General features: G+C 42.8%; 1 protein-coding gene across 7 annotated transcripts in view; it reads left to right on the top strand.

Moving 5' to 3' along the window:
• Nucleotides 1-14,229, top strand: part of neo1a (neogenin 1a) — a 152,708-nt gene that overhangs the window by 91,916 nt on the left and 46,563 nt on the right. For all 7 annotated transcript variants that reach the window (XM_060886510.1, XM_060886498.1, XM_060886547.1 and 4 more), the window contains exon 5: nt 14,068-14,204. In XM_060886510.1, coding sequence (XP_060742493.1) covers nt 14,068-14,204 — 137 coding nt within the window. The remainder of the gene's footprint in view (nt 1-14,067; nt 14,205-14,229) is intronic.

The following is a 14,229-nucleotide window of genomic DNA, read 5'->3' as shown; positions in this document are numbered from 1 at the left end:
AACAGTTGAGTCACTGGGTATCTTCAAACGACGGGTGAAGATCTATTTCTTCCTGAAAAATACCCTGAACAGAGTTTTATAGGTCGATGTATCTTAAGTCTGTGACCAAGTGAACTAGTGTTAATGTATTCACTGATAGATGCATAAAGCACGCCGCTCTCGACGACGGACGTCTGCCAAACGCCGTAAACGTAAATGTCACGACTACAAACAATATATTCTCATAACTCCATAAACGGTATTTCACCGTGATACCCAGTGCTAAACATAATCACCATCTAATTATATGCGCAAAATGTCCACTTTATGCAGATTTACAGTTTGCCAGACAATATGCCATACTCAAAACATAAACCCTGCTACTTCTGTAGAGATTTAAATCTACAGGCTGATTTATAACCCATATAGAATGTGCATTAATAATATTTGATCCTTCAATAACAGCAATTTAAAAAGCATTTGGCAGATAAAAATAAGGGTCAGGTCTGTGCCACCGAAGAGCAGAGAGATGAAGCTGAAATAAATGTATGTGAAGACGAGCCAAGTATCGACAGGGACTATAATCACTCTCTCTCTCTCTTCTTAATCCTGAGAAAGTTAACATCTTTATCTTTCTTGTGAAGAATTCATAAGCATGCCGGCCCAGCGCTATGAAAACTGCCCAGAGCACCAACATGTACCACGTATCACAGCACAAATAATGTTTAAACTAAATGTAATTAGCAAACTGCTTACTTAAACTAGACGGCTGAAGACTGGAAAAACATCACCTGGATTATTTCTCTGCTCTTCCTGAGCTCAGTGTGAGACTGAGACACACACATTTGTAGCTGAACGAAGTGTAATACGAATGTAAAAGCCAGCTAACGAGCAAAGCATTAAAGGTGGGGTGTACGTTGTTTGAAAGCCAATGTTGACATTTGAACTCACCAAAACAAACACGCCCCTAAGTCAAATGGGTGTCACCCCTTTTTTGATAGCTCCGCCCCACACGTACATACGCAACCCAGACAACTGTTATGACGGAACCTGCAGGGGCAGCTAGCCGAGGGGATATTTTTTATCAGTAAATGAACTTACTGAGTAATACTATGGTAATACAAATGTGTTTTTGTAGTACTGTGTGTTGTACCGTGAAAGGTTTAGCTCCGTTTCACGCGGAAGACGTTCAGTTCTCTCCAGCGCTGGAAAGCTGATCCTATATTAACACGTGTTCTGCTTCTTGCCTTATCGTAAGCCTTTCTTCGCTTTTCGTTTTTATCCGTTTTTTATCCGCCTTTATCCGCTTTTATCCGCCATGTCAATGTTTCAGTCGCTTCCGGCCAATGTCACACATGCGCACTGAACACTCTCTCCTCCGCATATTGAGAAGACACGCCCCTTTCTTCTCATTGGCTACACGTTTGTTTTGTTTGTCGGTCTGACTCAGTTTTCTGAAGCATTTCTCAAACAACGTACACCCCACCTTTAAGTTTAAAAAAAAAAACAAAAAAGACCATGACCATTAAAAGAAGGAGTAGGAAAATAACGGGTATCTTTTTTGGATAAGCTTTTTTTTTCTTCTTTTTCTTATAATAGTAAAAATAAACCCATCCTTTTATTCAGTTAGGTAGTCTTTAGTTCCTCTATTCTATTCTGGTGATCCTCAGGTACAAATTTGCATTAAAGTGTCTGAGTCTGGCATTTAAAAGCATCAAATGAAGCTTGCCGATAGCTGCAGGGATCCAGACTCCACTTGCTTTTTTGAAACTTCGTGACGAATAAAGTCTCCGTGTTATTAAACGATACGGCAACGTCTCAGTTTCCGAGGCTTGACTGACAGTTTGAGGGATAAATAATAACCTGCTATTAAGTGTGTTGTGTATAATGCTGTTAAATATAATTATAGTATTGGTTGCCGGGATTGTCACTATCCCCAGGGTGTACGCATCTACCAGCTTATTCATTAATTACCTACCAAAAGTTCTTGTAGAACAGGAGACACTGGAGTTAATGTCACTAGCAGACATGCCTGTGGCTTTACAGTGTTGATTAAGGGAAAAAATAAACAGAAGACTCCGTCGTCCATGTGTTATGATTATATTATACACTCACCGGCCACTTTATTAGGTACACCTGTCCAACTGCTCATTAACGCAAATTTCTAATCAGCCAATCACATGGCAGCAACTCAATGCATTTAGAGTTCAAACTGCAGTTCACTGCAGTTCAAACCGAGCGTCAGAATGGGGAAGAAAGGTGATTTAAGTGACTTTCAACGTGGCATGGTTGTTGGTGCCAGACGGGCAGGTCTGAGTATTTCAGAAACTGCTGATCTACTGGGATTTTCACACACAACCATCTCTAGGGTTTACAGAGAATGGTCCGAAAAAGAGAAAATATCCAGTGAGCGGCAGTTCTGTGGGCACAAATGCCTTGTTGATGTCAGAGGAGAATGGCCAGACTGGTTCGAGCTGATAGAAAGGCAACAGTAACTCAAATAACCACTCGTTACAACCGAGGTATGCAGAAGAGCATCTCTGAACGCACAACACGTCAAACCTTGAGGCGGATGGGCTACAGCAATAGAAGACCACACCGGTACTAGTAAGGTGTACCTAATAAAGTGGACGGTGAGTGTAGATATGTCGAGGTATGATTTGGAGTAGATGCGAATGACTTGGGGTAATTGGTGAGGTACAGGGAGACTGTGACCGGATGCACTCATTGGTTGTCTTTTAATTAATTCCACTTTCACTCATTCACAGTTTACACTCTCATTTATTTTTATATAACCATTACTACAGAACCTATCATCATCATGTTCAGTATTACTGTATGTATTTATTTTATTGGCCATGTTGTCTGATGTCCCCTGAAATCGCAGCTCAATTATCTGCATGGTATATCCATGTAGTCTTTGTTGCATTGAGTTTAGCATGCTCAATCTTGTTCTAATACTATTATGCGTATTAAAATATTTTTATTATACAGTTTAAATCCAAACAACACGGTTGCCAATTGTTGCCATGATTCTAGGAAGCCCCCTTAATCACATCAATGCTAACCAATGGCAGGCACTTACTGTACAAGTTCATGTTTGTGGAAGATGACAAATCGCGACATCCTCCAAATGTTACATCTACATTTATGGCAGACGCCCTTATTTTATCTATTTTTTATACAACTGAGCAATTGGGGGTTAAGGGCTTTGCTCAAGGGCCCAGCTTGGTGGATCTAGGAATCGAACTCGCGCCCTTCCGATCAGTGATCCAGCGCCTCAACTACTACGTTACCACATCCACCGCCATGTTACTCTGCACATGAGCAGAAGTTCTGAGAGGAAACTCGTGTTGACCTTCAGCCTTCTGGTGAACAGCCGTCCTATGATAAGCTAAATCTAGCTAGGCAAATGGCCAAATTGGGGAGAACAGAATCGGGGGAACGTTTTTGAGAGTTAGCCAAAAGATTTGTCAACTCCGTGTTCAACAAATTAGGATATCTGCATACTTAGAATAAAAAATAAATCTCCATTAGCCTCATCTGCATTCGTGTTCTGTACACTCTTACAAAACGTTGCATGTGACTTTCTTGTACGAATGTAAATTTGGATCTCACCATCTCCATCATTCACAATGCACTCGCAGAGATAAAAGGGGTATTATGCCTTATTTTAATAAACAGCATACTGATTTTGAAGATTTCTGTTGACATTCTGTTTCTGCTTTACACCGACGACAGCGAGCGATTGTTACAGCTCGCGCTGACATCCGCCTCCGCATCTTTGGAAACAGAAGTGTGATCGAACGTGTTACGGGTTTTAGATGTGCTAATCGGGGGAGGCGGATTCAGAGAGACAGGAGAGGCAGATGAAAGTATAGGGGAGAAAGATGAAAGTGTATGCCTCCACGTCGGCTCCAAGGTGAGTGAGCGGATCTGAAAATTACCTTCCGTCTAAAGTGTGACACTGCCACTTCAGACAGACTGTTGAGGGATCAGGAAATTGTGTCGTCAAGTGCTTATCCTTTCTACCGAGACAGATGGGAGGTATACTTGAGTAGCGTTTAGTCTGCGATTGCCGTCCTTATTATTTTTTTTTACCTGCAACTTGTCATTCATGAGTGCTAAGTCTGAACATTTGGGTACTATGCACATCAATTGAATTTAGTTTTATTTATCTAGTGATTTTAACACAGCTATTCAAATATTTAGATTTAAATGAGAAGGACAAAAGTGACGTCAGCAAGTAAAAACTCCCTGAGATGTCAAGAGGAAGAAATCTTAAGAGAAACCTGGCGAGTTCCCATCCTCGTCACCCAGAAGAGGATGGGAACTCGTCAGGTTTCTCTTGACTACAGTTTTGTAGTCTATCAACAATCCGGAGTAACGGATGCGATTGAGGGGGCGACAGCAAGTTTACCTAAACTCTCTATGCCCATGAACCCCCTTAGATCTTGTGCTGTTACCTAAGTGAAAAAATAACTATTAATACATTGCTAAATTAAACGAATAGGTTTTCAAGTTAAACTAAAATGAGCAGTAATATAAAAAAAAATAATAATAATGTTGTACTTTTATTGTACTAAATCCCCTGTAAATGGATTCAAGCTTAAAAGCATATTTAGATCCTGCTTGTAACTTTATTACAGTGATACCTCGTGATACGAGTGCTTTGACATACGAATTTTTTGAGATATATGAGCTGTGATTTGACCAAATTTTTGCCTTGAGATACGAACAAATCTTTGAGATACGAGCATTCGAGCCGCTGCCGCCGCTGAAACAAAGATCCCCAACAACCACGTGTGCTCCGTTTCCCCCGCCTCAGCTTCCCGCGTCTCACTAGGTTAGTGTTTGTGTAGCTCCCTTTGTTAACACTTGTGTAAAGCTGTGCTCGTATTTTGTGCTTTTATTTTGCGTTCAGTACAACTTTATCGCATTTAAAACCATGGGTCCTAAGAAAGTGAGTGTAAAGGCAAAAACAAGCGAAGAGAAAAGCGATGAAGAAAATTAAAGCAAAATTAATGTAAAGAAAACAGAAATTGTAGCAATTAAGTTCAGTTAAGTTCGTTAATTTTAGTGAAGTTTAGTTATGTTCCATTTAAGTGTAAAGTAGCATTAAGAGTGTACAGTAGAGAGTAAGTGAACGAAAGTGAAAGTGTAATTCCTCCTAACTCCTCCGCCTGTTTACTCCTCCGCCTGTTTACTCCTCCCTCAACACCTCCGTGCGCATCTTCCGTTAGCTCAAGTCATTTGATCTCCAATGTAAATAATACACTTTATAGTAAAACCAGTTTATTTTTTAAACATTCAAGTCAAGTCACCTTTATTGTCACATCACCACGGCACATGTGCCGTGGTAAGTGAAATTCTTAGGATCGAGCTCCAGAAATTGCAGAACAATTAACATACAGTAATTAAACAGATATTAAGAACAGTTTACATACGGGTGAGAAAGGGGCAAAATGCTCATTACCAGGTGAGATGTGCAAATGTGAAAGGATGCAATGTGCTCATATATAGTCAGTACACACAGTGTACTATTAGACATATTTACAATGCACTACACATTATATACAGTATGTACTTTTATTTATATATATATATATATATATATATATATATATATATATATATAAGTATAAATATAAGTATAAATATAATTATTATATATGTAATATGTTAAGGTGCATATTACTGTCTCTTTTATTACTGTATGTTTTATACAATATTTGTCATTTATAAATACAGGTACTGAACATTTTTCATATTCAAAACACATAAACAAAACAACTGGAGTGGAATTTTGCGAGCTGGAACGGATTAATGGGATTTCAATTCATTTAAATGGGGAAAATTGCTTTGAGATACGAGCAAAGTCACGGAACGAATTAAACTCGTATCTCGAGCTGTTACTGTATCTGTAAACATTCCATGTTTTTTATTATATGGTTAATTTTAGTAAGAATACTAAACACAGCATCTGGAAAATAAAAACTTTAAAATGTTGAGTCACAACGAAAAGGCAAGAACCTTGAATGTTTTTCTGAAAATTTATTTATTTATTTTTTTTTATTGTTTTTTTTGAATGGCCACTTCCCAAAGTTATTAGACTTGAAGGCTCGCATGAAAGGGATTCCTTTTGTTCATGACAGGAATAAAAAAAATGCAGAAGAACCATTTTGAAGTGCTATATTTAATGACCCCAGATGCTGTGGGTAAGTCGGCGCACACGTTGTCTTTCTTGCATCTTCCTCTTGGTTTTGAATGTGAATGTGGCCTCCATTAGCAGTTTATTTAAGCGCTGTAAAAGAATAAAGAGATTTGATTATGAAGTATTGCATTTCACAGACTCTGCCTGCTAAAAGTCTGAGTCACTGATTCAAGCCACAAGGTAGAATAGCATTTGATTGGACCTGAATAGAATCATCTGCCTTCAATAAAACAGATGAATAATGTATGGGTTACAGGGCTGACACTGCATGTAAATCATCCCTCGTGCCTCGGATCGTCTTCCCTATTTCTAGCCTGTGTCCCACGTTTAAATGTCATGATGTTTATTGTATTGACCCAGCTCAGCAAGGATGCTCAGATGCAGGGTAGTGTTAGTGTAGATGATGAAGCGTAGTTGTACCCCTATAGCAGTAAGATCTAAAAGACTGGGATGAGGTTTTTGTATTGGAGCTCAGACCTGGTGATAGTTTGACTTCAGCTGGCTGTCTCAACCACATGTCCATGCACGACACCAGAATACTGATGGCTACAATCCCTGTCTTTCACTCCATCTTTTTTGTAGCTGCCAGTCTTCTCTGCTTGTTCTCTGGAACACCATTTAAAATCCAATTTGGGGTCAATCACCACACACTCGCCGCTGTCCTGCACGAAGGAGGGGCTAAATGACTGTGAGAGTGGCGTTGGGAGAACCGCTTATCAATGTTAATGGGCTATAATTTCTGCTGCTTTTTTGTGCAGCATCGGTATTATTACAAGATTAACAGCGAGCGTCTGCTGTTCCCGGTTCATTCCATTTGCGCGGGTAATTTACGGCTTCTGTGTTACAGCAGTGCCTTAAAGTGGAGCCAGCATACACTGGTCTTCTGCAATGTATGATGGAAACATTTCTGTTTTCCAACCCAAACATGTTTTTATTACGACTATGGAATCACACCAAATGTCCTGATTCCTTTGCCATCAGCCATCTAAAATGATGTTCAGCGTGACTCACTGGCTGACGCACCACGGAAGATAATGGTAGGCTTGGAATAAATATAGACGAGGATAACTTGTGAGGGATAAACAGTGATGGTTGGCATAGAACACTGGACAAGTCTACACTTATAAACGTGCAGCTGCTTTCTGTTCATGGAAAATTCAGTAAATGTTAGTCCTTTGCTAAACTTAAACAAAAAAAAAACTTTTTGGCCTTTATGTGGAGACCATGACTAAGCAAGTAGAAGTTTAGACCACCATCTTTTTCTGTATTTACCCCTTTTCATTCTTCTTATCTTCCGGATGTTCGCTGGCCTCTCCGGGTGCTTAGCAGCTGGTCAACCTCCACCTTTTGTCTGTCTCTTAGATCTCTAATGTCTGTATATTACACAGGTTGTGGTTTTGGGCTGTAGCGTAATGATCTAATCAAAATATCGGTTTGCAAGCAGAATTTCTGACAAAACAAATAGAGCGTGGTGCACAAATCTACCCCGTGCCTTCCAGGGGTCCTTCAGCCAGCGATGCAAAAACAAATATTCTCATTCTTAGCATTGGACTTCCTCCATATTGATTTTTCTACACCTCTCCAATTTCTTCCTAAGAAGAATCATCAAAGGCACTATTTTGTGTGTCCTGCAAGATAAAACATTGAACTGGACACCCAGAGATTATGGATTATAGCTAACTGGCTGAAAATTACCAGCCATTACTTGATAGCGGCTTTTGTCTTTTCAGCGTTCTAAGGCTGCAATCACAGCCGGTCTCCACTAGGGCCAGTTGGATCAATCACAGTGGATGTAAGGGCCTTTTTCATGTGTTGTCTCTGATCCGATAGCTATCTGATTTGTTAAAACTGTTCCATTTACATCAGGCCACATAAATGCGTCTCGGCGAATCGGATATCGATCCGATCTTTCTACTCCCGCCCAAAATGCAAATATATTTGACCTCATTTCCGGGGTAATTGAAATGGAACACACTTTGGTGTACGCGCTTTTCAGAATGCAATCAAAAAGAAGACGAAAAAACTCATTACGACGGTTATGTTACAAAAAACAGCATTTACTGTTTGCTGCATTTTCACTGGCAGCAGCAGCGCATTTTAAGACCCAACGAGACACCTGAGTGAAAGATCACCTGCGAGTGACGTACTTCCGTTTGGGAGGAGTATAGCGCTGACGTATGTGGCTTGAACAACCACATTCATTTACACCTGTCCAGTTTCATCTGAAATGCGTCCCAGACCACCTCCTGAAGTGGTTTGAACCATCGGATTTATATCCGTCTCGAAAACGTTTCAGAGGGCATTTAGACCTGGTCTTTTTACCATCGGATAGCTATCTGATCACAGAAAACGCATGAAGTCACCAGGTGTAAAAAGCCCCTAACTCGTGGTCAATGTGGTGTTATCTTGTTGTATATGCGACTTATTAAAAGGTCCTTGTCAGGGGACAAGCATTTTTTGAGTATTGCATTTTTAATTGATTCATGTTCCCTCTTTTCAAATGCCAACACTACGTCTGTTAAACGTGCAAGTAAAGACAAGTTACCTTGACTTCTAATTTGAATTTTAGTTATATTTTTTGTTGCATTAACCAGACAAAATATGTCGTAATCGTGGAGACTGTGTAGACGTGTAGACGATCATTTTCATGAGCATTGTGCTGGATCTTTTGACTACAGACTGCAAGAAACGTCATGCTTGGAGGCTCTGAGGCTGTTGCTTCTTTCCATAAATAATTACATCATCGCCTAAAAAAGTTTGACCAAAGGATACAAAGGAATGTTCTGTGGTCTTGTGCTTGGCAGTATGGCTTGTGTGTTTGGTTTGGCCTAAACCAGAAGGACAAAGACCTCTTTTATGAGTGGCACTGAACTCTCTCCAGTTGGTTTGAGGGAGAGTGCCAGAGGTGCCCAATGACCCTCTTGGGGATGTAGTGTTTGAGTTGCTCACTTCCTAAAGAACATAGTGCAGCGCTAGCTACGTACGTCAGAGCCAAGCTTTACTATGCTTCGGGGCAGAATTTCAGAGTATGCTCTATAGTCATTATTCTAGACATTTTGCCTCATGGTGGTACCATGAGGTGCTGTTTGGGCAGCCTAAGCGGGGTGACTGTTGTTTGAGGTTGGGGCTGTGGGGTGGCCCAGTGGGCAGTGAGACTGTCTTTGATGCTCCTTAGAAGCATGCACAGATCTCGTTGGGACCTGAAAGGGGCACTGATATATTTTGAATATTTTTGGCACCATTTGTTTATGACCTCATCTTATCACTGTGATATTTATTTCATAATAAACTCACCAAGCCACAGAGTAAACACGTCAAACACCACGTTTGTTCCTGCTAAGGTCTTTTGTTTAACAGGACATAACACTGAATATTACTCTTTCCTTCTGTCTAAATACTCCGTTAAGAGTTTTGCTATCCAATCACTTTCTCTGTGTTGTACTTTGGCCAATATCCTCCCAGATATCGTCGCTGTCGGGCGGAAACCTCGTATGTCCAAATTTTGTCAATTTCATATTTTTTCACATATCGATGCTATTGGTCAGTCCTCACGTGGGTCTGTTATTTTTACAAGTTATTAACCAATCGAAAGTCTTGAAAATAGCTTGAGCGCAAATCTCATAACTCCATTGGACACTTCAACTGTCTGAGAAATCTCGTAACTCCACCTCTTCTTCACTCCGCGGGAGAGCTGTGCGGGATATTTCTCCGATGGAGAGAGTGTAGAGAGAGAGGAAGCAACAGTGGTGGGGGATATAGTGCATAATATAATATTTGCATAATATAATATTTGCATAATATAATATTTGAATTAAATTGAACATTTTGGATACCACTATTAAGTTCATTCATTCATTCATCTACCGCTTATCCGAACTACCTCGGGTCACGGGGAGCCTGTGCCTATCTCAGGCGTCATCGGGCATCAAGGCAGGATACACCCTGGACGGAGTGCCAACCCATCGCAGGGCACACACACACACACACACACACACACACTCATTCACTCACGCAATCACACACTACGGACAATTTCCCAGAGATGCCAATCAACCTACCATGCATGTCTTTGGACCGGGGGAGGAAACCGGAGTACCCGGAGGAAACCCCCGAGGCACGGGGAGAACATGCAAACTCCACACACACAAAGTGGAGGCGGGAATCGAACCCCGACCCTGGAGGTGTGAGGCGAACGTGCTAACCACTAAGCCACCGTGCCCACTATTAAATTATTGTTTTTATTATTATTTTACTGACTTTAAGTCAGCCTACTTGTAGACAATGCCTCTCTTGGCACTGTGCATGTAAAACACTGTTTTTTGGACACTAACAAGTGACAATAGTTAGGGTAGATACATTTGAGTAGGTCTGTTTTGTTAAAAATCGATAGCTGTAATGCTTCTGTGCAGAAAGAAACCCGTGAGCCACGAAGGTAAGTTTGCAAGCAGATTCAAGAATCAGCTTATCGTGTTTTGTATTGCATCACTTATAGCTCTTAAACCTTTAAAATAGAGTTTAGGAAGATGTTTGTAACTACAGTCATTAGCTTCGGTTATTCGGGCTTCAACTATTGAAGCCTTGTCTCTTATCAAAAGGCTCAACGTGACCGCAGACTTTATTGAACACGGCTGGCAGCAGCGACGTCTGTATCCGTATCGTTCTTATCAATGACAGCATAATCTCGTATCTCCCTGCTCCCAAGTCATAAAGCTTGTGTATCTCCGATAAAACGTGACTTTGGGAAAATGTTGTGTTAATGTTGGTACACAACAGTATATGATAGCAATATAAGGTATAATAACAACTTTAACGATACAATGTTTAATAACTCAAAAAAAATACGCCGTTTTTTTTAATTTCCTGAAAAATAATGGTTTTGGAGATACGAGGATTCCGCCCGACAGCGACGATATGTGACGGCAGCAGTACAGCTTCAGGCTTCTTCTCCGGGTGAACACGAAAGTTCCAACACTTTTGATGTTCTTTAGTGACAGGTTTCTGATCCTGCACTATGAAGGAACTATACGTTGTTATCTCAGAGTATGTTGATAATCTTTAGTGGTAGTCAATCGAAGATGAGTAGCTGGTGCACTGGTGTGCGATCCTGTCTGTTTAATCAGCCCCCTGATGTGTGTGCGTTGGAGTCACATGTCCTGCACAGAGCAGATCCTGGTTTAAGAGATCTGGGCGTACTAGAATAGTGCTATTAGTGGCCTTAGATGTTGAGTCAATCAATAGCTGGTAGATCAGGTTAAGGAAAGGAACTGCTGTCTCTGCATTCGCATGTTGGCACGGTAAGGATCCAGCCTTCTCTCTCGCTCTCTCTCTCTCTCTTTCTCTTTCTATTTATGTCGCTCTGTCTATTTTTGTCTATCTCTTCCTGGCTCTCCCCTCCAGACTGTCTCTCGCTGCCACTCTTTCTTGCTCATCCTGTCTCTCATATTGGCTGTCTCGTCAGCTGTTCTCCTTCGGCCTATCGATTGCTTTCCCGTCCCAGCGTGCTCTTCGGTCACTTTAGTCAAACCCCACCCCCATTTCACATATGCACACGTGGTTAATAGACAAGGCAAAAAAAATCCATCACTTGTGTTCCAAAGCCTTAGCAATGTTTCTAAATAACTGATGGTTTCTGCTGGGAGAGAGATTTATTTCTTTTCCCAATCATAATGCGTATCCATTTTTAGCCTCCAGTTGCAGTTATGGACAACTTGATAAAGCTTTTTTGATAAAGATTGTGGTATTGTTCAATTCAACACCATGCGCTGGACAAACACTTCCAAGGTGGAGTGAGGTTTTTTTTTCTTTTCACAGACACATTTGGCTGCACCCACCGGTTTCCCCCCTTACAGACGTGTTGATCACACTCACTCACCCTCACTCCCACAGACGTGTTGATCACGCTCACTCCCCCTCACTCCCACAGACGTGTTGATCACGCTCACTCCCCCTCACTCCCACAGACATGACCACGCTCACTCCCCCTCACTCCCACAGACGTGTTGATCACGCTCACTCCCCCTCACTCCCACAGACGTGTTGATCACGCTCACTCCCCCTCACTCCCACAGACATGACCATGCTCACTCCCCCTCACTCCCACAGACGTGTTGATCACGCTCACTCCCCCTCACTCCCACAGACATGATCACACTCACTCCCCCTCACTCCCACAGACATGACCACACTCACTCCCCCTCACTCCCACAGACGTGTTGATCACACTCACTCCCCCTCACTCCCACAGACGTGTTGATCACACTCACTCCCCCTCACTCCCACAGACGTGTTGATCACACTCACTCACCCTCACTCCCACAGACGTGTTGATCACACTCACTCACCCTCACTCCCACAGACGTGTTGATCACACTCACTCACCCTCACTCCCACAGACGTGTTGATCACGCTCACTCCCCCTCACTCCCACAGACATGATCACACTCACTCACCCTCACTCCCACAGACGTGTTGATCACGCTCACTCCCCCTCACTCCCACAGACGTGTTGATCACACTCACTCACCCTCACTCCCACAGACGTGTTGATCACGCTCACTCCCCCTCACTCCCACAGACATGATCACACTCACTCCCCCTCACTCCCACAGACGTGTTGATCACGCTCACTCCCCCTCACTCCCACAGACGTGTTGATCACGCTCACTCCCCCTCACTCCCACAGACGTGTTGATCACGCTCACTCACCCTCACTCCCACAGACATGACCACGCTCACTCCCCCTCACTCCCACAGACATGACCACGCTCACTCCCCCTCACTCCCACAGACATGATCACACTCACTCCCCCTCACTCCCACAGACATGACCACACTCACTCACCCTCACTCCCACAGACATGATCACGCTCACTCACCCTCACTCCCACAGACGTGTTGATCACGCTCACTCACCCTCACTCCCACAGACATGACCACACTCACTCACCCTCACTCCCACAGACGTGTTGATCACACTCACTCACCCTCACTCCCACAGACGTGTTGATCACACTCACTCACCCTCACTCCCACAGACATGACCACGCTCACTCACCCTCACTCCCACAGACATGACCACGCTCACTCACCCTCACTCCCACAGACATGATCACACTCACTCACCCTCACTCCCACAGATGTGTTGATCACACTCACTCACCCTCACTCCCACAGACGTGTTGATCACACTCACTCACCCTCACTCCCACAGACGTGTTGATCACGCTCACTCCCCCTCACTCCCACAGACACGACCACGCCCCACTTCCCTTCACTCCCACAGATACTCTGACCAGACCATCACACCCCTACTCCCAAATAAACTCTGACCACTCCCACTCACTCCCACATATACTCTGACCCCACCCACTTCTTCTTATTCCCACTTATACCCTGACCGTGCCCTCCTGCACCCACTCTTTAAGGAGATATTAGGATTGTAAACCCCTCCAACTGATACTCTGACCACACCCACTCACTCACTCCCACATATACTCTGACCCCACCCACTTCCTCGTACTCCCACGTATACCCTGACCGTGCCCACCTGCACCCTCTCTCCAAGGAGATACTCATTAAAATAAGGTTTTTCTTTTTAATAAATCAAATCAATTGATTTGCATTGTGATGTTTCAGCTACTCGGCCTGAAGAACTGCAAAGAAAGGAGATTCAATTCAGTATCATGCCAGGTTCATCTGTATTCATCCTCTGTGGCTGTATTTAATCGCATTGATTAGCATTAGCCTGATACTTTTAACCTGATACAGTAACTGAAGTTATACTCCAGTTATTGTACCCAGGAAACTCCTGCTGCTGCTGTTTGTTGAATAAGAGCTTCAGTAGGAGTATTGACCAGCTTCTTTCCTCTTTGCAGTGACAGTCGCTTTGAGCTGCTCGGCGGGGGAAGTCTACAGATCTTTAACTTGACCGAAGAGGATGGTGGGATGTACAGCTGCCTGGCGGATAACACAAACGACTCAGTCGAAGCTCGGGCTGAGCTCACGATACAAGGTAACATCGAAGCCGTATGTGATAC

Source organism: Tachysurus vachellii, chromosome 1 (assembly GCF_030014155.1).
Source record: "Tachysurus vachellii isolate PV-2020 chromosome 1, HZAU_Pvac_v1, whole genome shotgun sequence".
Taxonomy (NCBI): domain Eukaryota; kingdom Metazoa; phylum Chordata; class Actinopteri; order Siluriformes; family Bagridae; genus Tachysurus; species Tachysurus vachellii.
This window is presented reverse-complemented; position numbering and strand designations above follow the sequence as displayed.